General features: G+C 43.2%; 1 protein-coding gene across 3 annotated transcripts; it reads left to right on the plus strand.

The window, feature by feature from the left end:
* Positions 1-2,159: 2,159 nt before the first annotated feature.
* B3GNT9 (UDP-GlcNAc:betaGal beta-1,3-N-acetylglucosaminyltransferase 9) lies at positions 2,160-25,566 on the plus strand. Of its 3 annotated transcripts, none has more exons than XM_088471980.1 (2): positions 2,160-2,931; positions 23,812-25,566. In XM_088471980.1, the coding sequence occupies exon 2, from the start codon at positions 23,873-23,875 to the stop codon at positions 25,100-25,102; it is 1,230 nt and encodes a 409-aa protein (XP_088328106.1). In that variant the 5' UTR covers positions 2,160-2,931; positions 23,812-23,872; the 3' UTR covers positions 25,103-25,566. The 3 variants fall into 3 exon arrangements, with proteins under 3 accessions (XP_088328106.1, XP_088328105.1, XP_088328107.1); XM_088471979.1 differs by having other exon boundaries at positions 2,160-2,912; XM_088471981.1 differs by lacking the exon at positions 2,160-2,931 and adding an exon at positions 18,853-18,917.
* Positions 25,567-26,121: the final 555 nt, after the last annotated feature.

Below are 26,121 nucleotides of genomic sequence, written 5' to 3' on the forward strand. Positions count from 1 at the left end.
AAACTAAATTCACATTTGTAACACTTGAAACAAAGGCAGCTTATGCGGAGGGAAATATGACCGTAAAATGAGAAAATGGAAAAGTTTAATATTAATGAAGGAGTGGACCACAACTATTCCGTCCTTAATGGTGACGTTTACACTTCCAGGGCTGTCAAGAGCTCCGTCAGACTCTAGTATGGGGGGTGTGGCCAAATCTGGGAGGCATGGCCACGCCCCTTACCCAAAAAACTTTTAATAAAATAATATGCACGCTTAGGGATGGCCATCAGTGTGGTTACCATTCTGTAGATGGCAAAATAGCAAGTGGCCATCGATGGTAACCAACTATGCAATGGATGACCATCGATGTTTTCACCAAGTGATGGTTGACCCTGTTCTTCGACTGACTGGCACATGGACCAATCAGTACCGGGGGGCGGGACTATGTTCCGTGTCCCAGTACCTTTTGAAAAAAAACAAAATCAAAAAAACATTCAGTTATGCTATTCCATCGATGGAGGAAAACCATCTGATTCTCCCCCATCGATGGTAAATACATTTGACATTGGCCATAAACCATCGATGATTATGAATCATGGATGGTCAATGGCCATCCCTATGCACGCTTGGCACAAGGGCGGCTCCATTGGGGAGGGTCGGTCCAGGGGCCCACCTGTAACAATTCTTCTTGCTGCCCACTACCGCTGTGGCCACATCTGTGGCCACATCTCTCACTGCCCAATGTGCCGCTGCACTGCTATACAGACGCAGCTGTAGTGGGCAGAGAGGAGAATTTTTCATGTGGGAGCGATTACTACTCTGTACCCCTTTTCACTTGTATGAGTGATGCATTGTGGGATACTGTCTTCAATAGGACAGTAATACTGACCACACAAATCGGCTGCTCTAATGAATCCTGACGCCCCTGTACAAGCTAAGTGTAAATATATGTATTCATGATCCAGGAACGTAGGAGCAATTATGCACATATAGGAGAAGTGTGGCTGTTTGTGAATGTAAGGGAAAAAAAACCCTTGTCACAGTAGAGAATCTTTAGTTATAACTACCTGAAGTGGTTAATTTGAGTGTTCTGGTGTCTTATCTGAGTTTGGGAATCTTTTAATTCTTTCCAAATTCAATTTGTATTTGGCTGATCTCCCAGAAGCCATGCTGTTATTTATAGACGGATATGAATAATATTGCTGTCTTAGGAAGTCTTTCAAAACTAATTTAGAAATAATTAATGGATCTACATTTGTCCAAAGGTGTGCAAATTAATTGGAGTCTGGTGCCCCACCTGATCCAGCAGGTCACACTCTGTGTATGCATTAGTCCAGCAATGCTCTCCTTGTTCCTGCAGACAGTATGTTGTCTGGATTTAGCCTTTTAAAGGAATATACAAAATAAACTTTTATGTAAATCTCCTGTCATAGTCACAGGTTGGCTTGCTGGTTATCCTTTAATTAACACATTAGTGGAAACCTTTCTCAGGTCTATAAAATTTGAACACTATGCAACACAAAGTGCAGGGATGCTGGAACAACTTTATAGCAGATATTGACTGGGTCTCTCATAGGAGCTAAGTAGGAGACTTCCGTCTCCCACCTTGCCACTCTACAGAGTAAAGACAATATGGCCACTGCACATCCTCAGTAGAGAGCTTGGTGGCCATCTTGGAACAGGGCATGAAGCCCACATGGAGGGACAGAAAGACTGGAGTCTGCGTAGTACCACACTCCTCTTGCAACAGATCTGTGCAGTGTTTCTGTTTTTACTGGCTTGTTGTCGTATTGTAACTCCTATATGCCGTTCGTTTTGAACTGAAAGATCAAAACCGACGGCGTTTAGAGCTGCAAAAAATTACAGACATTGAAGTTGGGTTGCAATTTACGCGGAAACCCGATGGTTGATAAATCTGCATTTTTTTAGACTGCAACATACTGTTAGCAAACGGTTTTGAAACCGACGGCAAAACTGACCTTTAGTAAATGGGACACATGGCAGCCTGAGATATGTAAACCTGTAGTGTATCACACAAGGATGCAAGTTCAGGCCTGCCGTGAGACGTCTGGCTCCGGCTCAGCTTTTATCCAAGAGGCGAGGCTTAAGGAATGTACATATTGAAAAAAAATCCAGATGTGCTTATTTGGCAGTCCTGAGAAAGAGAAGCACACACACAAAGAACACAGAAAGCCTGAAACACTGAGAAGGGCTGGTGTAGAGAAGCAATGGGAGATCTGCTAGTAATACATCCTCTTCTCATCCTTTCCAACATCTTAGACGTATGCCTCCGACATGGCCAGCCTTGCACATAAACAGCACTTTTGTGGGAGACCCAGTAGCTGTCACTGGCTGCTCTGGAGTTTTCTACAGAGGATTTCATGCCTTCTGCCACATCACGGGCAGGACGGAAACTTGCTGAACACAGACCCAGGAGAATACAGTTGTGCTACCTGGAGATTAGCAAATTGGTCATTATACTTGAAGCAGATCCTCAAGGAAATGTGATAGATCGGTTGACAGATTAAACTGTGAAGTGGAAAATATGTAATCAGGAAAATTAATATAACATGACAAAGAAAACTTTCATATGTCAATTTCAATTTTCTTCTATTTTTTTTTCAATTTTTATAAAAAGGTGGAATCATTTCAGGTTTCCAAAGCCTGAATTATTACATGTGCACAAGTGCACATACATTTCCCTTTATAAAACAGTTTATATTGATACAAAACCAATATACAAAGGTCCAGGTTTATGTATTACAGTATCTTGTGCAAATCCAGCACAAAACTAGTATAAGATGTGCATGGTCTCCGTTATCAGCTGACATACTGCGCAGAGCTCAGATACCAGTGGAGTCACATGTTCCTGAGCCTGATAACTGGCGTTTCCTATACCAGCTGAAGGATACGTTCCCTCTGGATGTCTGGTGAGTGTATCTGAAAATGGTAGGTAGCAAATGTTCTTGTATTAAATGTTTCATTGTGATTTTACTCAATGGTATATTCAGCCAAGCAAATATAAAACATTAATGAGCTGATGGTGAAGAGGCTGGAATAGCTTATCGGTTACATTACATTTTCCTTTACTATGCCAATAATAGTATTCTCTTTGCTGTTTTACTCTGTAAACCCTAGGGCTGGCCTGGCCAACCTGTAGCTCTCCAGCTGTTGTGAAACTATAAGTCCCAGCATGCTTTACCAGGTGATTGACACATACATATATAGTCATACATATGCAGTCACAGACATGCACACATACATACAGTCACACATTTATATTCATACCTAGTCACACGTGCACACATACATAAAGTCCCACACATTCACACATACTAAGGAACCTATTTACTTCATTAAAATTGCATTAAACCCTGCGAAACACACATTTTCTGCAATATCAGCAAATTAGCAGAATTCTCTTGCCTATGGGCTACAGATCGCAAAAAGTACTGGGAGAGGTATCAGTAGGATCCCTCCTTGGCACTCTCCACTCACCCATGTGTGGTCAGCAGTAGTGCTTATGTGTGTTTTTTGACTACATCCGGGGGGATTATTAATTTCTTATTGCCGCAAATTATGGATATATAAAATTAATATTACTGGGTCTAGGACCCAGTAGTTAATTAATATGCCCCATAGTCACACATGTATACACATACATAAAGACAGTGCCCCCTCCCTGAGACCCTCTTACCTAATTGTCTGGTTGCTGGATAGACCTCATCACTCTAGGTCTACAGCTGCTTCTCCTCTCTCCCATGCTGCTGGCACTGACTGTACAGTTCTGTGTAGTCCTGTCCCTGCTCGGACTCCATCACCCTCTTCTCTTCTCCAGATTGTAGTGCACTCCTGCTCTGTACTACAGCTGTAATTTAGGGATGGCAAGCCATCGGTGGCTTAACCATCGATGGTACAATTTGTGGTTAACCTCAATGGTATGAAACCATCAACAGGGGAACAATTGATGGTTTGCCCACTGATGGTTATCTCCTGCTCTTTTTTTCTCACCGTGCTCTGGACCAATCAGAGTGGGGTGAAGGATGCGTTGGGGATGGAGGAGAATAAAACAAAAACATTGCAGGGCTCTGTGCTATTGGATCTCCGCTATCGATGGCTAAACCATTGGACATTGATGGTTGTAAACCTCAATGGTCACCGGCACTGTAATTGTAGGATGGGGGGCCCAGGGCACGTGCCCCCTGTGCCCTACACCTCCTTAATCCGGCTCCTGGTAGGTCTTCCTCCGGAGCTTACCCTGCCAGTTGTTTACTGAACCGCAGCAGAACCCACAAGCAGCTCCAGCCCAGCACGAGGCAATAGATGAAGGAGCCAGGAGATATACTGTCTACTATACCACACAAACAGGTCTATTTACTAAGCCTTGGAGAGAGATAAAATGGAAAAGTCCCAGCCAATCTGCTCCTGTCATTTTTCAAACACAGCCTCAAACTGATAGGAGATGATTGGCTGGAATTTATCTTTCTCCATTTAATCTCTCTCCAAGGCTTAGTGAATAGACCCCAAGATTACATATCGCACACATGGTTATTTGGGAATATCATTAAGAGGCATAAGCCTGCATATAGCTATGTGTGTGAATGTGGTAGTGTATGCATTAGTAGATGGTATACCATTACATACAATATATTTGCCTTATAAATACACCAAACTCACTCTTTTTTAATCTCAATTCATGTTTTGCTAATTTGTGTAAAATGTCACACAGTAACAGAATATGTTTTAGTGTAGTGTCTTATAGCAATACTACAAATATACGTTGTGTAGTTTGTGTTCTCTGCAGACTCTGGCTTACTGACTTTAATCTCTGTGTAGAGTTGGATGCAATATTTACTTTTCCATACTGCACCACAGGTCTCAAACCAGACCCATGCTGATAACACAAGGCCTATTCCCAAACCCCTGGGTGGTGGCTGTGTGGAAATTAATTAGATTAGGTGGTGAAATTATCATTAATTCCATGGTGTACTACATTTCCCAGCATGTTCTATTTGCCATTATGTGGTTGGGCATACTGCCTCGTGTAAATCTATCTATAGCATCGAGGAACTGCTGAGACATATAGTGCACCAGGTTTAAATATAAAATAAAAAAAGACAGCAGTTAGGTTTCAATTGATATCTCATTATTAACAAAGTTGTTTAGTGAACTGTACAGCACGTTGGAGGAAAGGCTTCAGAGATAGCAGATATAAGATATAAATCCAATAGTAAAGATAAAAATAGTTGTACTGGGCTGGGAAATCCAGGTACAGACCTTCTGTGTGGCATTGTACAGGGTTTTACCCTGGAACATGAATAACAATTTAGCTGATATGTATCAAACCTTAGCGAAAGATATTGGTTCTGATTCACTACCGTACACAACTGCGAATACGCACGCAAACTGCACGCCGTTGCAGGGGCATGCACAAATTAGCCACTGCGATGCCATACACAGTCTAAGGTCTCATAGCGTGCGTGGAGGTTAGCAATTTCTGAGTAAGGTATGGGCTTGTTCAAGTGTGCATATGGGTCCGATGTTACTGATTATTTCGCTATGTTGCTAAAGTATACGGATGTGTGTAAGGGGAAGTGGGCGTCCTTATGTTAGGCTGTGATCGCAATGTGAATGTAAACATTTGCATATCACCGCTGATATTAGCAACTGTGTTGCGTGCGTATTAGCAGAATAGCGAACCTTACTGAATCAGGCCCATAGTGGAGAAGGTGCCCATAGCAACCAGTCAGCCTCTAGCTATCAGTCATCTAGCACAGTCTATAAAGTGGCAGAAGCCTATTGGTTGCTAAGGGCAAATTTTCCACTTTATCTCTAATGTTTGATACGTATTCCACCATAATCTTACTTTTTTATTCTAGTGTTTGTCGTTAAATATTTCATATAAGGTTTGAAATTACCACATTTATGTTCCATATATAAGTTTATGTGCTAATGTTATTGTGTGCTTATTTTATAACTTTATTTTTTTACAAAAATGTTGCATAGATGGTGATCCTCTGTGCGCTCCTGAAAAGGGGGCATGGCTGATTGGGAAGGGGCTTGTCCTTGCAGAACACCCCCAACTCATCACACTTGGGGGCGTGCCCAGCACTTACAGAGGTGCTGGGCTGCCCCCAAGCTCTCCCCTCAAAGTGAATAGATGCCGTGCGCATGCACGCGGCATCTGTTTACCCTGTGGTGATCAGTCACCGCAACTTTTCCGACCCACGGGTGGGTAAGGCTCAGAGCAGGATGTTTTAGCAGGAACACTAGTAATGCCCTTTACACAGTATGCGGCACACAACAATGCCTCTTACACAGTATTCGTCACACAGTAATGCCTCTTACACAGTAGTCGTCACACAGTAATGCCTCGTACACAGTATCCCACACACAGTAATGCCCTTTATAACACATTGCCCTTTATAACACATTATGCCACACACAGTAAAACCCTTTATAATACATTATGCCGCACAAAGTAATACCTCTTACACAGTATTCCGCACACAGCAATACCCTTTATAACCCATTATGCCACACACAGTAATGCCCTTTATAATACAATATGGCATACAGTAATGCCCCTTACACATTATGCCACACTACATTGCCCTTTACACTATTATGCCACACTGTAATGCTCCCCTAGCGACTCACCTCCTCCTAACCCCCCCAGTGACTCTCCTCCTCCTGTGTGTTCCTCCAAGCTAAGGCTGCTCCTATGTGTCGCGGGCCTGCAGGATGCTCCTCTGTTTTCAATTTGATGGAAGTACTTTTTCCATCGAATACCGGAAATTTGATGGTTGCCAGCCATCGGAAGCAGCTTTTCGATGCCCATCTGATGATTGGCTGTAGCGGGGGAGCTCACACCGCTCCTCTGCGTAGCAGAGCAGAGGGTGAGCAGCAGGAGAATAGATGCCAGATGCATGCGCACGACATCTATGCTCAGTTTAGGGGGAGCCTGGGGGCAGCCCAGCATCTCAGAGAGAGCCCCCATAGTGACGTAGATGGTGGTTCTGCGAGGCTCCGCCCCTTTTCTGGTGGTAGTGGTTAAACAATAGAATATTTGCGATGTGATGGCTAGTTGCCATCGCATTGCATGATTTGATGTCTGAAGCCTGGAAATCATTTGATGCCGGGCTTACGATGTCCATCCCTAGTCTTCAGTTCTCTCCTCTGCATCCCAGAATGCCAGGTGCGGCCGCGGTGTGCCAGACAGGCATTGTGGGAGGGAGGTGGTTGTCATCATGGCGCCGCCGGATTAAGGGTTTTAACAGCCGCACCCCCGCGGGTGCCATAGAATTATACAGCTTTGGCAGTGAGACTGCAGCTGTGCCCTCAGGCCGCAGCGCCCCGGGCAAATGTACCTAGAATTGCCACAGCTAGTGCATATAGAATTACTATTACCAAGGTCAGAGTGCTTAATGTGTCCATGTTAGCTCATAGGACCCAATTATTAAAGTTCAGCAAAATTTCCATTGGAATGTAAAATACATTGAATAATGGTTGTTATGGGATTTATGTGGTTTATTGATTTGGACCTATGGCCTAGAAGTGACCTGTCATGCACTTTACACTATACATGCCTACTCTCCTGAAATAACTGCAAGACCCCCGAACTTGTGTGAGGGCTACCACCTCCCCCCTCCCCACACATCTCACCCACTACACTTAGAAATAAACAGACTAGAAAGTTTATTTCCTACAGTGCCTGGTTTACCCAGATTTATTGAAAGGTCCATAGGCGTAGAAAGCCTAGCCTGGCAGGAATGATGTGGCGGCCTGGTCATGATTTTTTTTATTTTACTGTCATCTCATACCCCCCAACCGTCCTGTATTTGGCAATACAGTCCCACTGTCCCAACGTCCCACCATCAGACCGCAGTGTCTAGCGGGGGCGTGGGAGAATATTATGCCCTGCTGTGCACATTCTGAAGATCTGGTTGTCTAATAAGATTATTCTGTCCACATCCTCACCCACTTCCATACAGGGCACACATGGAGAAATTGATGATACCCAGTTGATAATTGATAACTAAAAGTTTCCCAAGTGCGACTTAAAATTCAGTGATTTCTATTACTAATGGAATACATTTATTTGATGCATAATCATAGTTGTCATATGTGCATCATTTTCAATAATAGGTTTTATAGAGCGGTCTGTGGAAATTATTGTACATGAATAAATCCCTATTTTTTATTATTAGCCAACTGGCCATTAAAAATACCCCTTTCCTACATGCAGTTACTGAATCACCAGCTTCCCTTCGCTTTATAGGTATTTTGTACAGGAAAATCCCAAACCTGCATTACGTAGAATACAATTCATAGTGTCAGAAAGCTGCTGGGAGAGAGCTAGCAAAATCCTGTTCTGCTTGGAAAGAAGCAAAGATAGAATAGGTGTGTGTGCAAGGGCTCAAGGGGTGGACTGGCAGGGCTGTTGCCCGAAGTGCTGTAGCATGGGGGGAGGGGGAAGGGGCATAGCCATAGTCATCACCGCCGTCTGATGGAACTGTACTCTGTGTTGGATGTTTTTACTGTTGGCTGCCGGGCACTAGGATCCAGTGGCTCTTGGCAGAGATGCGACCTCCGTCATGTGCCTTCTGTGCATGCATGGGTCACCGTCCATGCCATTCCACTTAGGAAGAGGACCATAAATAGCAGCATTTCAGGCTGTTAAAGAAGAATGTAAGTTGGAGGCACCCGGGGATGTGGTTGGCTCTTGAGGCGTCACAGGCATATGGGGCAGCAGGCTGAAGAGGCATATAGGGCAGCAAGCTGTAGAGGCACGGCATGCAGGAGGCTGGAGTGACACAGGGGGCAAAGGAAGTGACCTCTGAAGTGTGATTCCCCCTTGGCATCGACGCCATGGGTGAGGCCCAGGGAAGCATGTCAGGTGATTGTCGCAGCCTCTACAGCAATCGCCTGATGTGCTTCCCCGTGGTTCCACCCACGGTGTCTACGCTACGGCGGAGCGAGTGACTCCTGCCCAGCCCTGACTGAAAAGTACACAAACTACAACAATATCACTGTAATAATTAAATGCATTTTTATTTGCTATGAAACCTATTTTTTTTCGTTCATTTACCTTTTTTTTCTACAATTTTAGTAGCTCTTCATTAGGTTTCATTTTTCTAAAGTAGCTCACACCTCAACTAATGTTGGAGACCACTGGGTTAGGGTAACTGTCTGTAAGGAGGACATAGAGTTAATTACATCCTTTCACTTGTGTACACCTGAAATTATTTTTGCCTAGTGTCTACTATGCTGATAATACCCTAGGCACAAAACTGCAGCTTTCTTCATTTATAATATATTTCCCTCAATTTCTAAAGATACATAATTAAATTTTAATTATGTTCCTGCAATTGGCTCTGTGAAGATTGCTGATTGTGAAACACAATGGGCCAGGCAGATAAGACAGCTGGGCCAAAGTAACTTCAAAACAAAGTAATTGATGCTGCGATGTCAGTCCAGAAAATCACTTACATAAATTCTCTGCATCTTTTATGTAGCTACATAAGTAACTGTAATTTTTGGTATAATAATTGTATGTATATCTTATGCAAGTGCTTACAGTCGTATGTTGGTCTCAGTCATAATTTGTTACGCCGGAGACTGTAGATGTCTTTACCTTATTCCAGACTTGCCTACTCTCCTGGAATGGCCGGGAGGCTCACAAATCTCGGGTGGCGATCCGGGACGCCCGAAAGAGTTTTCAAGTCTCCCGGAGCTGCCTGCGTCCACCCGGCACCGCCCTCTTCCCGAGTGAAGTGGGCTGCCAAAGATGCTATTTGCGCTGAATCATGTCATCGTAGCCTCCCTCTAATATTAGCAGAGTAATATGTGGCAACACCCTGACCCCATAACCTTCTGGCAGAGTACAGAATTAACATGATTTGGGAGATCTGAGCACTGAGCCTATGAACTGTTAACGTGAAGTGCGAGCAGACCTGCTGGGTACAGTAGTCCTCCAGGCAGATTGCTATGCTAGGACACAAAATACGTGGCAAAGGTACATGTGGTATTGAATATGTAACAGTGCTGGTGGTGGTTAGTCCACACGTGGTACAGCTTAACCAGTTTTAGATTTATTTAAATCAGGTAGAACAACAAGTATAAGACACAGTGATGTTACAGATGTAACAGCGGTATGTAAAATAGACGGCACTTAGAGTCTGGTGCTCTTCATCAGATGCCAAGTTTAGTAAATGTGTGATTCAGCCCCAGAAGCACAACATCAATTTAGATCAATTTGAAATAGATTAAAATTGACCTTTAGTAATTATACCCCATAATGTATTTAGATGCTCCATCTTGACTGCAAAGTATCACTGTGCCATGATGTTGGTGCTGCCACAGATCTATGTCTATCCATGACATTTTTCAGTGCACCACCAATCGGTATACACAATATGTTCCTGTAGTGGCTGCAGCAGACCTATAGGAGTTTATTTTAGACTACATTCTAATACAGAAGTTGTGTGCGACATCTAATGTCTTATTTTTATCTGTGGCGTCTGGCAGACGATCCACAGTTGGGATGTTATTATCCGTCAGACACAGGGGCTTGCTCACATTTGCAAAAAATGCAACCCGGAATATGAGAAAAGACAACATGTCCTGGAGCCTCTATACACAAGTCTGTGTCTCATCAACCAATAGACATCTCTCCCCCAAGAGGGCACCTCCCTTTTCACATATGGGTCTAGGATAGATACGTATCTTATTGTTGAAGACTCTTCCTGCTCCGCACATGGGGTAAGATCGGTTACCTCTCTTCTAGAATGCTTTATCTGTCTGCTAGGAGGAGACAACCAAATTTCCATGCGAACACAAAGAGCTGGTTTCATGAACCTCGTAAATGTAGTGACCTCTTCATAGCTCGTTGCAATGGTTTTGGCACTGCAGATGGATTTGTTTGAAGGATGTCATAATTTAAGGATACCTCTACATGGGAACAGTAAGTAGAGTGCATACCCATATTCTTTTGCACTTTGCTTGAAATTATATGTTTGATTAACCCCATAGTTACAAACTGCATGGCAGTGGATGTACGGTAATAGAGTTTCCCTTTTTCAACAGCGTAGGGAACTTTTTACTGTTGACCTGTTCTGAGGACGAGAGGCTCTGGCAGATGTTCCTTTTATTTGTTAAATATGTGGTATAATATAACACAACAGGAAATAGCAGATCCACAGAGAGCTAGAACTGGGTCTGCATAGTTTGACTTTATTATTTTATAGTTCGAGATAGGCAGTCAGTACTCGCTTGCACTGTAAATGTAGTACAGTAGCTACAACCGAAACCTGATGCATTTTAATTAGGATTTGATAAATTATTGTTAGTCATATTTGCCTACTTTTGAAAAAGCATTTCAGGGAGATTGTGAAAGCAACCCCTATGAGTGAGGCGGTAAAGTGGGCGTGTACTGCTACATCTGAGAAATGATCCCCAAAGCAATTAGTAAGATCTATTTGTTGATGAAAACACACTGATACTTTTCAGGGAGGTTGCGGTCATAATACCGACAGTCGGGATCCCGGTGCCGGAATCCTGTCACCTGTCAGAATCCCTGTGCTGACATCCCGACGGTAAGTACTGGGGTTAGGGGGAGGGTTAGGGTTTTTGCACTAGGGGAAGGGTTAGGGTTAGGCACTAGGGGAAGGGTTAGGTTTAGGGTGTGGGGGTGGAGGTTAGGTTTAATCAGCTAGGAGAGAGAGAGAGAGGGGGGAGGGTTAGGATACTGACCGACAGGTGTTGGTATCCTAACCGGGAAGCCAGCATTGGGGTTCTGACTGCCGGCATTCTGTACCCAACTCCTTTTCAGGGCTTGCTCATATATTGTGTTTTACAAGTGGTTCCATACAAGTGGCCAAAAGAAACTGAAAATGCATGTAGCCATAGGGATCATTGTGCCTTATAAGTAATAACCAATGCAGGGAAATGGCACTGATTATTCAATTTGCATGTATATATCTCTGATTTCTTTTTTTTTTCCCCTAAGTATATAACAGCTACATAATGGGGGTGAGGAACAATCAGGGAGATTGCTAGGCTCTTCAGGGTCAGGGAGATTACTACTATTTCAAGGAGTCTCAATGACAATCAGGGAGAGTTGACAAGTATGTTGCTAGGCAGGAGGTCAAGTGTAATTAATTATATTGGAGGTTCCCAAACACGGTCCTCAAGGCACCTAAACAGTTCAGGTTCTAGAGATATCTCAGGTTCAGCATAGGTGGTTAAATCAAATTTGAGTATATATAGTGGTGTGGTGCGCTACTGGGGATTAGAATGTGGGAAAAATTGGGTAGGGATTATTCTGCAGCTATAGACACAGGTGACTATTCCCGTTGTCACCAGAGTTGGGGTAAGTGATATAAGAAGCTTGTGTCTAGTTAACAGCGCAGCAAGAGGTTAATAAATCAATGTGCAGTGGTGTATGTGCAATTATTTAATGATTCCTAATGCAGTTTAAAAACAATATTAATACAATGGTTTATAAGATGCAAGACAAGGCATAATACAGTGAGCATATAAAATCAATGTCATACAACAAACATAAGGGTATGGACATGTATTGATTTAAAAATAGGTAGTCCAGTTTCTGGCATATATTGTGAAGATGGTGATGGATGGTATCTGAGTCACAAAAATTTCAGATCACAGCTCGTCAACCCTTATGTTTGTTGTATGATTTTATATGCTCACTGTATTATGCCTTGTCTTGCATCTTATAAACCATTGTATTAATATTGTTTTTAAACTGCATTAGGAATCATTAAATAATTGCACATACACCACTGTACATTGGTTAAATCAAATTGACTGAGGTACTAATTAAGTCATCTGTGGTCAAGCATGGATATCCTTAGAACCTGGACTGTTAGTAATGTTCCCAAACTTGGTCCTCAAGGCCTAACAGAGAACACATGAATGTGTGAATTGCTGGATCAATAATTAAACTGGACCTGCCACTATGCCCTCCCAATCCTCCGCTTGTCACATATTATCTTGCATCATTCTCCCAATGTCACATAACTACCACTGTAGTCCCTCACCCAAACTGGTCAATAGGATAAGGGATCATGGGATATTATAAGCCACAATGGAAGAGAGAGTGATGGACATATGTGACAAGTGGCAGGAGGGTGGCTTCACATGTGAAAATGCTATTGTGATGGGCATATGGGCCAAGGAGCAAGTGAGGGGACATATTTGGGGGAAGGCCTATTTGTGAAATAAGAAAGGTGGGGGCATATATAACCAAGGGAGTTCAGGTTGGGGCTTAAGTTGACACTGAACCAGGAGAGGTGTATGTGCCACAAGACCACATGAGTTTCATGGTGTGGGGGCCAATGGTGTGCGCAAAGCCCAGGGCCCAGATCTAACACTAGTTGTGCAGAATACATATTTACTATGTGTGTAAAAGGCTCAGGGGGGATGTTCACGCCTTGGAGAGAAATAAAGTGGAAAGATATATGAATGACCAAACAAACAGCTCCTGACACTTTACAGGCTGTTCTAGAATAATGACAGAAGCTGATTGATTGGCTATTTATATATCTCTCCACAAATATCTGATATATACTATGCAATACATCCCGCCCCCAATCATATCCATACCAGTGTTTAATAATGCATGAATACTTACCTCCTGGGACTATTCTTCTGATAAAAGCTGTCCCTTGCGATTAGAGGACTTCCAGGTTCACGACCCGGCAGTCCTGTTGCGTATGTGCAGCACTAACCAGGGCCCACATTAGTTAGCAATTTCCCCTCCTAACAACTAAATGATTAACAGAGGAAACAATGAGATGTGAAATCACCTTAACTTTCATTCACAAGTCTGATTGACAGCTGGTAAATCAGCAAGGAGCAGTGACATTCTAGATTGCTGGCAGAGGGCATCTCTCCAGGAATTAGGTAACCAACATGCAAGGAAGCAATCCTAGATTTAGGGGCCAATTACAGTGATCAACACTAATTTATTGCCAATCATATTAGATTATTTTGGGGTAACTTTGTGGTGCTGATTCCGAATATGACATCGGTTTTGCTAGATTGTCTTTAATTTTTGAGCTACATGGACGAGAAACAAGAAAATTACTATAGTCAACTGTCCACCGAGTGCTGGTTGGGCGGCCGATCACTTATATATGGAGGGGTAATATTCTAGAATGATCGTGGAGTCAATATCTAGAATATTCATGTCTCACCTTCTATAATGTTCAGGTAGATTCCCATATGCACAGGTTATAGCTAAGGGCCTGATTCAGACCCGCTTGCGAGCGCTATGCACTCGTAAGCGGGTCGATGGTGGGGCACTGCGCGAAATTCGCTCGCTCCGGGTCTTGCTACAAACGGGTCGGCTTTCGATGTTGATTGACAGCGCGCCCCGTTTTGTAGGTGGGGAGGGGGGGTGGCTGGGCAAACGGAACGCCTGCCGTTTGTGGGCGGCCCTACTGATATCACTCTATTAGAGCAGGAAGCTCACTGGGGCTTGCAGGAACGAGACCCTGACCATCACCTGGTCATCCACAGCTTAGCGAGCGGCCAAGAGGCCGGGTAAAAAAAAAAAGTGGCCGCCCTGATTCAGAGCGAGCGCTTGCTTTTTGCGAGCGCCTCTGAATCAGGCCCTAAGTTCCTTATTACTTGAGCGTATCTATTATATCCAGAACTAGAGCCAAATTGGAAACCATTACTTTAATTTTTGAATTCTGTAACCCTAACATACCCTAAATTCATTGAAATATTGTTGGCAATTTGTTATTGTTGCTGGGCTGTGTTATCAGTCTGCTGTGATGAGGCTGATTCTTTTTATTGTCGCTTATCAGTGTGATAACAAATCAAGTCTTAATATCAGCTGCATATTTTGTTTAGTATCGCAGTGATACTGATGAACATGCCACTGGTATTTAAACATTACTTACCGCTACGGCTAGGTCTGACGACGTCCCCTTTCTCGGCGGTCACCTCCGCTCTGCTGCTGGCACCTGTCACTGCCAGCGACAGGGTGCTCTGTCTTGCACACGTGTGACCGCCAGTCTGCACATAGACATGACACGGTCACCTGATAGGGACACGGCAAAGCCTGGAAGGCTTTGCTGAAGTCAGAAAGGTTGTTGCTGGGTCCCATTGCCAGCCATGAGGATTGTAATGCTCTCGCCATCTATACGATACAGTAACAAACAGAGGTAAACTTACCGCTGTCTGTAAAAATTTGAATAGAGGACATTTTCCCTTTAGAGAGTTTATGGCTCGTTGTTAAATGGGGCCCCATGTATCACTGCAATTGATCAAGAACAAAGTGGCCTGGAGCAGTATAGGTCACACCTCCTAAAATGTAATCTGCTCTGATTTGGGCAACTGCGTGCGTTGAAGGCGCACATACACAAAATGTGAGTGGACACGCACCATGTATAAAAACACAGTTTTTATATCAAAACTCTGGAGCATGACAGGGAGTATACTAGGAGAGGGAGCATGACAGGGGAGGCGCTGCCTACCCTGACTGCACGTCCCTGGTCAGTATATAGACTTTATGGGGCATATTTATCATAAATTGCATTTTTTTTTGTTTTTATTATCTCATCACCACTATTCGCAGTGGATAATACTATGGAACTATAGCCAGAACAATGCGTCCTGTGAGATAGGTATGAGTTATTATTATTATCCTTTATTTTTATGGTGCCACAAGGGTTCTGCAGCGCCTCACAAAGTACATAAACAAATGAGCAAACACGAAAACAGCGACTTACAGTACAAAACAATACAGGATAAGAACATCATTTATAAACATTGCTGCAGTGATCATAACACTCAAAAAAGCAGGGCGTCAGCTACCAAGTGTTAGATGCCCTTGTAGGGAGTTTGGAGTAGATGATCGTATGAGTGAGGGAAGGAGAAGCACATGAGGGAAGAGGGCCCTGCTTGTGAGAGCTTACATTCTAAAGGGGAGGGGCAGACAAAGGTGACATAGATAGGGTATACAGTGAGGAAGAGGCATGTAAGCAGCAGTTTAGGATGAGAGCTGGAAGGCTTTAAAGTAGAGATGAGCGGATTCGGATCTCAGAGATCTGAACCCACCCGAACTTAGGGGATCCGAGTCGGCTCGGGTTTTCCTGCCTGACTCTGATCTGAAAACGAGGCAAAACGTCATCATCCCGCTGTCGGATTCTCGCGGGCTTTGGATTCTATAAAGATCTCGCGATCGCCGCCATTTTTCATTCCGTCTGTGGAGAGTGAAGAGGGAGGGAGCTGGGAGCTGTGCTGCACTGCTGTCGTGCATTGTGACTACTACTAGGTTGTGCTGGGAGCAGTGCTGCATAATTGAGGTTGTCCTGTCCATAGGGGCTGGCTGTTATCTATAGGGGCTGGCTGTTGTCCTGTCTGTAGGGGCTGGCTGGCTGTTCTGCTGTGTTGTCCAGGGGGTGCTCTTCTTCACCCCCAGTTTAAAAAAAAATACAGAAATGTTGGTGTGTGCGTGTTAGCCTGCCACCCCACCAGTGAAAAAATAAAAACATTTTTTTGTGTGTGGTTGGTTGTGTGCGTTAGCCACAACTTAGCTGCGCTATAATTGCTTGGTGACACTGCTGTAAGACTGCAGTGAGTATGGAGGACATTCACATGACAGGAGAGCAGGATCCACATACCAGTCTAGTAGTTGTCATGATGACGATGCAAGGCCGTCAACATCATCTATGAAGACCGACGTACCAGGGCTTAAGTCAGGCCAAAAAGTCAGACTAAAAAAAAATCAACTTTTACCCTGTTAAAGAACAAAATATCTAAAGCTAAGTCAGCTTCAGAGACACAAACAATTGGCAATATGTCATTCACTACACAAAGTGGCAAGGAAAAGATAAGACCTTGGCCTTTATTATTTATGACTGGTGGTTCTAGTGATGATTTAAGCCCCTCTTCTTGTAGGAGAGGTACAAAAAAAATGTAAATTGTTAAAACGAGCAAGACACCGGAACCAACTGTGTGCTCTGAAAAATCACAAATCCCCGAGGAGAGTCCAAGTGTGTCTGCGGTTGCCATGTGTCAGCCTGACCTTACTAATACTCTACTTGAAGAGGATCCACCTTCCACCATTTGCATGCCTTCTGCAAATGTGGGGATGAGCAGCACAAGTCAACATGCTGACTTAGAAATCGAGGATGCTTCTGTGGAATTGCACAAGGAGGATGAGGAGGATATTTAAGTAGTTGGCGATAACAACAAGGATGATGAGGATGTTGATGAGGAAAATCCTATTATTGGCATGCCTGGGAAAAGGACCAAAAATCCACTTCTCATGTGTGGAATTATTTCCACCCAAATCCAGACAACCTTTGCCAAGCCATTTGTAACCATTGCCAAGTAACAGTGAGTAGAGGTAAGGACCTTAACCATCTTGGAACCTCCTCCCTGTTACGTCACTTGCAGCGCATTCATAAAATTGGAAAAAGTATTTCAAATTCTGAGAACTTTGGGGACAAAAAAATGAACAACAATCAGTCCAGTGTCACCTAACTGCTCCCTTCTATCTGGATCCAAGCGCCTGCAATCTCCAACAACAACACCTGCATCATCATCAACATCCACATTCGTGATCAGAAGTAGTCCTGCATCCAATTTCATAAGCCTGACTGACTCCTCTCCTATCCGTGATTCCTCAGAAGGATCCTTGAGTGCTACGCCTGTTGCTGCTGCTGGGGGTGGATCTTCATCCTAGAAAGGGACCAAGAAGACTACTGCTAGTAGTAATTAAAAAAAACAATTGACTATTATTGATAGAGGAAGTATTAAAGCTGTCACCCAGTTGCACAGCGGATCACTGACGCTGTGACGGCTGTGCTAGTATTAGATGGTGAAAAAATAGAAAATGAGGATGATAGTGTGGAGGAAGTGCAAAAGGAGGATGAGGGGGAAATTTGTGTAATATCTGACGCTAATGGGGATGTTGATGATGAGGATGTTGTTTGCGTAAATCAGCCACCAGTGGGAGCAGTTCTTGCTCATGATAAAAAGAAAGCCAGAAAAGCCATGTCTTGGGTGTGGAATCATTTTAATCTAAATTCTGACAACAGTTGTGAAGGCATCTGTTCCATTTGTAAAGCCAAAGTTAGCAGAGGAAGGGACGGTAGCCATCTCGGCACCTCCTCCCTGTTACGTCATTTGCAGCGAGTTCATGCAATTTATTTAACAAAATGATAATAATTTGTAAATTAATAACGAGCAGTCCAGTATCAGCTACCAGCAGTTTAGACTAGCACATGCAATCTCCACCACCAACACCCTTATCATCAACCTCCTCCTTAATAATTGAAGGTAGCCCTTCCAAAAAAATGTTTTGTGGGGGCCCATACAAACCAATGAGTTCAGCCACAAAAGTGTCAGTCCTAGTCGCTAAAGTGCTTGGTTTGTTAAACTGTGCATGTCCTTTTTAATATCTCACATAAGAGTGAGTGGGAGGGACAATTCCATCTTGCACCTCTTTTCTTTCCATTTTGCACAATTTGGGGCATTGCCGACTGACATTATTATAGTTTATTAAACTGCCATCCTGTCTGCCACTGCTGTGTGGCAATGTTTCATAGATGTCCAATATTTTTTTAAACTGCCGTGCGTTTGTGCCACTGGTCTGTCACTTACTTTAGCCAGCCAGCTCGCTGCAGCCTTTGGCCTATATTGGTGAAAAATAGTGAAATCAATATTGTGAGCAGTAAGGTGGTTAAAAATGCATGGACATGCCTGAAAATTATTGTTAATAATACTGTAGGAACAAAAATATGCCCAAATTATATGGTTTTAGCTGTTTATATCATTTTTTTTCAGTTCCAAAACACCAAGGAAAAGATCCAAATCCAGATCCAAAACCAGGGGAGATCCAGATCCAAAACCAAAACACGGGGGTTGGTGCCCATCTCTACTTTAAAGTAGTGAGTCTTGAGAGCCCGTTGGAAGATTTGTAGAGAGGTGGACAGTCTGATAGAGAGAGAGCTCCAGAGGAAGGGAGCAGCACGGGCAAGATCTTGGAGTTGGGAGTGGGAGGAAGTAATCGGTAGGAAAGAGAGGGAGATTAGTGTGATACAGATGATGGTGTGGTGAGGTGATAGGGAGAGGAGAGTGGTGCAGAGCTTAGTGGTGGGGTAGTAGGACCATTGTGAGGGAGAAAATAATGAAAGTGGAGTAACAGGAGAGGAGGAGGAGGGAAGCAGGGGGAAGGAATACAGAGAGAAGGGGAGGAAGAAGTGGAGCAGACTAGGAGGGGAGGATAGAGGTGGGAACATGGGGCAGAATAAAGGATTAGGTAGGCACTGAGTAAAGGGAGAATTTGAAGAAAACATGGTCATGGCGTGGATGAGGTAAGAAGGGGGAGGAAAACTGGAAGTAGGAATAGTGTCCGTATGAGAACTACAGTGTTAAAGATTTTGTAAAAATGCTGGTGAAAGAACACTGTTGGTGAATGTGTATGGTCTATGACAAAATTATTACTATTATTTTTATTAAGGGGAATATATGTGATCTAATGGGTTTTGATAATGAGTAATAAAAAAAAAGAAAAGACTGTGGGCCTAATTCAGACCCGCTCGCGAGCGCAGGACGCTCGCAAGCGGGTCGATGGTGCCCTAATGCGCATGCGCACGACGGAGGGAGCGCGCAAGCTGTCGCTCCGGGTCTCGCACCAAAGAGGGCGTGCTGTCGATGGTGACTGACAGCACGCCCCCTTTGGTGGGCGTGCCAGGGGAGTGGCTGCCAGACGGAGGCGTTCCCATGGGAACGCCTACCGTCTGGGTCCGGCCCCACTGACATCACTAGTGATAGAGCCAAAATCACTCCAGGGCTTGCGGCCACGAGACCCTACCGCAGGGTCTCGTCGCAAGCCCGATGGTCGCGATGGTCTTGACCATCGCGACCATCATCATGGACGCTCGCATAAGCTGTGGGTGGTAACCCACAGCTAAGCGAGCGTCCAAGAGGCCGCTCCATTTTTAGGTAGGAGAGCCCTGATTCAGAGCGAGCGCTCTGGTCAGAGCATCCGGCTCTGAATCAGGCCCTGTATTAGTAGTTTGAAGCTGTGAGGCTAGGCAAAAAGCAATGGTAAATCCGACCGTATATGCAAGGTTAAAGAGGTTACTTGGCATTGGTACAAACATGAAGTTAGGCTGGGTACACACGTAAAGATTTTCTGTCCAACCATCCAACTAGTTGATTGATTGGAATGAAAATCTGGTAAGGTAAGAAAGCAAATAACAATCAGCAATTTGCTCCCAAATGCCGGAAAATGAACAAAAACTGTTGTTTGAACAAATTGTTTAGAGCAAACATTTAACAAACTTGTCTGACGTCCATTTTCATCTGTTTTCTGGCATTTAGGAGCAAATTGCTGATCATCAGTTACTCCCATACGTTACCAGATTTTCATTCCAACCAATCAACTAGTTGCATGGTTGGACAGAAAATCTTTAGGTGTGTATGCAGCCTAAGTTTTTAGTAAAAAAAAAAAAAAAAAAGGCAGCACAAATAGTAGCAAGTGACGTGGTAATTTCTTTGCAATGATCAAACGAGTTCAGTGTTGCATGTCCTGGTTATGCAGGCAGCAGGTGTTTGTTGTGAAGAGGTAGTTAACGCACACTTGATGCTCCATAGGCTTCCATATGCAGTGTTGATTGTTAAGTCCCAGCCGCCCTATTTTCGGTGCGGAGGTAACGCCAGAAAAACCTAGCATTACCCTATAGAAGCCTATGGGCTTACTGCATCATGCTCCTGACGCTTCGCTGCCGCCCCGCAGTCGCCCAGCACTGGCCCCCACTCAAGTTAGTTTCCTGGTCGCCGGCCCATGCTCCTCCTGGGTCCTCCGCCTCCTAATATTCTTCTGGGTGCAGGAAGGAGGAGGAGCCTGGGACTTCCTGTACAGGTCAGCTGCAGGAAGCTCCCGTGGCTTGGAGGGGACGGTGACCCATGGAGACCCCCTCACCCAGCATTGGCTCCTTCACAAAGGGCATCTCTTATCGCAAGAGCTGTCCTTTGCGATACTAATCGTATATGTTAGTACATATGCGATTAGTCATTTTGCGGTGACTGGTGGGATGTACACTGCAAAGTTAGTACATCCCGCTCATTATTAGTAAACAGTATCTACAAAGAGCTTGTAGGCAGAGCTCCAAAAATGTATCGCTCACAGTTAGCAACTTCATTTGAGATTCCATTGATTTACAATAAAACAATTTTTAAAAAATATATATTTCAGGGGTATCCTCAGGCAGCAAAGGGTGAATGTTTTGTAAGTCAGAACTAAAAATCTGAATTTTCAGTTTTAGCTGGAACATTTATTTTAATGACTAAACTCTTGGAAGCAATTCTGGTTATAGAAATCAGAGTTCCTGACAGCTCTGGAAACACATTGCCAAAAGTGCAGAGTTTGGCTCTGAAAATCACATTTTCCCATGTGTCATAATTTAGTTCAATGGCCAACTTCACAAGCTTTTAGGCTGAGCTATCCAGAGTTTTCCTACAAGGTGGGTACAGAAATCTTGGGACATTAGTGTAAGCATGTTCACTGGGACTTAAAACCAAACTGTGAATTTTATGAGTGTCTGAAGGCACAAAAGGATTCCTGCTGGCCAGAGCCTCCTAACCTCTCCAGGAACAGGATTCCCGCAGCAGATGGAAGCTTCATCATAATAGTTTGACACGTGTGCCGTTTGCCCAGCGGACACTTTCCATTCAATTTGGAATACACGTGGCTATTGTGATTAGAATGCTGTCTCCGTCTTTATAGTGAAAAACAGCCATGTGGATTCAATTATGGAGTTTTTATATCGTCTTGCTAGATGTCTCTTCTACCACGAGACAGATAAAGTAATCAGAGAAGAATTAAAACGTCAGGCTCTAGGCCCCATACTAGTTTGAGCCCTCATTCCCCTCTATTTTTTGAGAAGAACAAAACATAAAAGCGAATTAGGATAAGCCAGGTCACCCAGTCCCCACTAGGCCTGAGCTGGTAGTCTAGAATGCCTAATATATGATCCAGTTATGAAAGTAAAGGTGCATACACACACAACGATTTTTTGAACGATTAACGATATCATTTATCGTTCAATCATTGAAAAAAATCATTCACTTTCTGAGTTAAAACGATGAACGATTATCGTTCATGTGTGTTCACGTTTGTAGTTCAGTCAGACTGACCAACTGAACGATTTTCATTAAGGGAATATGCAAAAATCGTTTGTAGTTACAAAAAATCGTTCATTACACTTTAAAAAATCTGACAGATAATCTGACAGAAAATCGTTCATAAAATCGTTGGTAACAAAATTGTTGTGTGTGTATATTAGTATGCATACACACGGTCAGATTTTTCTTCAGATCTGACCGATAACTATTTAAAAAATCGTTCATGTTCGAAGGAAAATCTGACATGCCTGAACGAGGTATATTATATTTGTGGTATTTAAAAGTTTAAAAAAAGGATCATGGCTTTAGTACACATAGGCCTGGCACTTCTTGAAGCCTATTATGCCTGTGAGCATTGTTCTGAGATGATTTTGGAGTGGTGGAGCATGACCACCAAAGTAAATTTCGCCTTGGGCTCCACATGGTCTAGAACCGGCCTTGTATGCACATATTTACCCTCTACAGTTCATTTGGTAACATTGTTTTTTTGTGTGTATTATTATATGTAAGTGTAAATGATTCATTTTTGTCCCACAGCAGCATATTCGACTTAGCAAAGCAGATCTGTGGCGGTGCGTGTCCCTAACGGGACACTTCAGCCCGCAGGTGGAACAGAGGGACTGTGCCCGAAAACCGGGACTGTCCTGCTGAAATTGGGACGGTCGGGAGGACTGTGCCCTCTATGGGGTGGCGTCCCTGCTCGAACCGCCCCAAGAGTCGTCACTGGGTCACCTCTTCATACATCCTGGAGATACCTCATTTTTGTGGATAACACCTGGAAACGGCTGATTTTGGGGGATTTCCCACAATATTATTTTGATAATTATGCTCCTTAGTAAGATGCTGTAAAATGCAGATGCCATGCATGGGCCACCATAATACATTAGTCAATTAATTTGCATTTCATTTCATAGCATGCAGTACTAAAGCTAGGGCAGCATTGCTTTCTGCACCACATTAGAATAACCTTTCGATTTCATGCTGCCTCCCCAACATAAAATCGTTCACACGCCCCTACTTGCTACATTTCACATATATTCAAACAGATAACAATTAATGAAAAAATGATAGACACCCCCCAAAAAAATCTGCACAACTAAAGTAAAGTGCATTGGATCCAAAGGTTCTATACAAGCTTATCTGAACTAACTTGCAGTCTTGGATTTTGGTTATTGAAACCAAATCAGGTCCCTTTTAATATCATAAGAATATAAAAACAGTTATTTTCAAAGCAACTTCAATATGAAGTTAAATATCTGACCATTGGCCCCTCTCATTTTTCCATCATCCAACACGTGGGAAACAACACGTGGGAAACAAAAACACACATAATAGTGATTCATAATTTTGTGTTAATATTTTACATTAAGGGGTATATTTACTAAAGATCAATTTTAAATTGATCAGCATCGATGTGTTCCTGGGTCTAAATCACACATTTACTAACAATTATTTTATCTGTTTTTTTAAGTATCAGTAAATATGTGATTTAGCCCCAGAAACGCATCAATTGTCATCGATTTTAAATCGATCTTTAGTAAATATAGGCCTAAGTGTCTGTATTATAATTTTTTTTATTACCATAGATAACTGTATATATAACTTTAATTATGGCATAAGCACTGTATTCATTATTTGTTATTTTTCTTTCAGATGGACTGACAACATGCTGCTTCATGTCATGAGAATGTGATACTTAAACGCTCCGGTAACAATGAGAGTTCGGCTTAAGGGGGATGTTCTGTGCACTCTGTTCCTGGTGACTGCCCTGTGCACATTACTCTACAGTTTAATGAGACCAACACAAAGACTGTCGTCTGCTAAATTCAACAAGTCCAGGGCCCTGTCTGAAACTGCAAAGCCCAAGACCTTCCTAGATTCTGAAAGTAGGGCAAGTAAAGCCAAACTTCTCTCTGATGTGTACAATGCTCGGGATGGCAGCGAGGAGGTCAAGCCCAGCACCCCAGCTTTGGTGACACAGCCCCCCTTTGACTTCCAACAATATCTTAGGAGCAAAGATCATCGCAACTTCAGCCTGCTGATCAACCAGCCAAACAAGTGTATGAAGCATTCAGGAGATACATTCTTGCTGATTGCCGTAAAGTCCATCGTGGAAGACTTTGACCGACGAGAAAGTGTCCGCAAGACTTGGGGCAGAGAAGGAGTTATCAATGGGTTGAGGGTGCGGAGAGTCTTTCTTTTGGCCACTCCCAGGAATAAGACTGCAGTGTCTTTGTGGGAGTCACTCATGCAACATGAAAGTCATTACTACAAAGATATATTACTATGGGATTTCCTTGATACTTTCTTCAACCTAACCCTGAAGGAGATCCACTTCCTCAGCTGGGCAGAAGATTTTTGCAGCAATGTTAAATTTATATTCAAGGGCGACGCGGACGTTTTTGTCAATGTAGAGAATTTGATCCATTTCTTGCAGACACAGGACCCTTCAGGTGACTTGTTTGTTGGTGACATTATAAACCATGCCAAGCCAATACGATCGAAGAAAAGCAAATACTACATCCCAGAGACTATGTATGGCTTAGGCAATTACCCAGCATACGCAGGTGGGGGAGGGTTTCTAATGTCAGGTGTCACCATGAGGAAACTGTCCCAATCCTGCAAGGAGGTGGAGCTCTTCCCTATAGATGATGTGTTCTTGGGTATGTGCTTGCAAAGGATCAATCTCACACCAGTGCTTCATGAAGGGTTTAAAACATTTGGAATTACAAAGCCCTCAGCTGCTCCTCATTTGGAGACCTTTGATCCCTGCTTCTATCGGGACTTGATGGTAGTGCATAGCCTGAAGGCAGCAGAGATCTGGCTAATGTGGAATCTTCTCCACAGTCAACAACCGCCATGTTCCCAAAGACAGCGGATAAAGAAACCCTTCCACTGGAAAAAGAAAAAGACAAAACCGACAGGGAAGGCTGTCACCAACTAAACAAGGGATACAGACTACTGGGAAACCACCTTGTACTATTGCAGTGAGTAATACTCATCTAACGTGAGGTAAAACAACGTCTCCAAGGACAACTCAGATGCTTCTCAATGAGTTGCAGAATGTGGCACGTCTCTAACTGTTTTAGAACGATCGACTAGTCTTTACTGCAGCTTCTACAAAGTCATTTGCGCTATCTATCGCTATGCCCACTCTGTTATTTTCACATTTTTTTAGTAACTTTGTTTAAGAGCTGAAACATTTATTGGACTTGGTAAAATAAGACTTTAAATGTACTTTCACCTACACTGCAGCCTATCGGTTTACTAGGAACCAGTGACACCTCCAGAGGCACGAGGCTCAAATTGGGATGTCACTAACTTATAGTGAACAGCTGACTCCAGTGTGTTTAGCAGACAGTTGCAATAAAAATTTATTGCAGAGAGTTTGCCATAACAATAATAAAATCAAACAGGTTACACTATTGTCATGTCTTACTGTATTAGGATGGAGCACCAGCTTGCCATTACAGGGCCAGATGTAAAGGTCCAAGGATGAGCATGTGATGAAGGGTCTCCTGAGGTGCAAACTAGTTAGGGTACCACAACTGGCCTGCTGCCCACCCCTGCACTGCCCTTCTAACACCAATATAGGTGGTTGCTATTTGTAAAAATGTCTACTTATACTACGTGTAGCACAGGAATCAGGTTGATCTGCTTGAGATATTTGTGTATATATATATATTATATAGCCACTACGACATAGCTAATTTTATATATATATATATATATACATACATACTTACACACACAATAGAAAGAGGGCATATTTTTTCATTATTTAATCGATCACCTAATGACACTTCAAATTGTATTTTATTTAAATTCAGGTGAAAATTCCATCAAACCCTACTGTGTAGGTATCACACAGTTTATACATAAACTATGCTCTTTTTTGTGGATTGAGGTCTGTTAGCTCATGAGCTTAAAGAGAGAGAACCTGAAGCATATTAATTAATAAGC

The sequence above is a fragment of the Taudactylus pleione genome, unplaced genomic scaffold (assembly GCF_031769625.1).
Source record: "Taudactylus pleione unplaced genomic scaffold, aTauple2 ptg000117l, whole genome shotgun sequence".
Taxonomy (NCBI): Eukaryota; Metazoa; Chordata; class Amphibia; order Anura; family Myobatrachidae; genus Taudactylus; species Taudactylus pleione.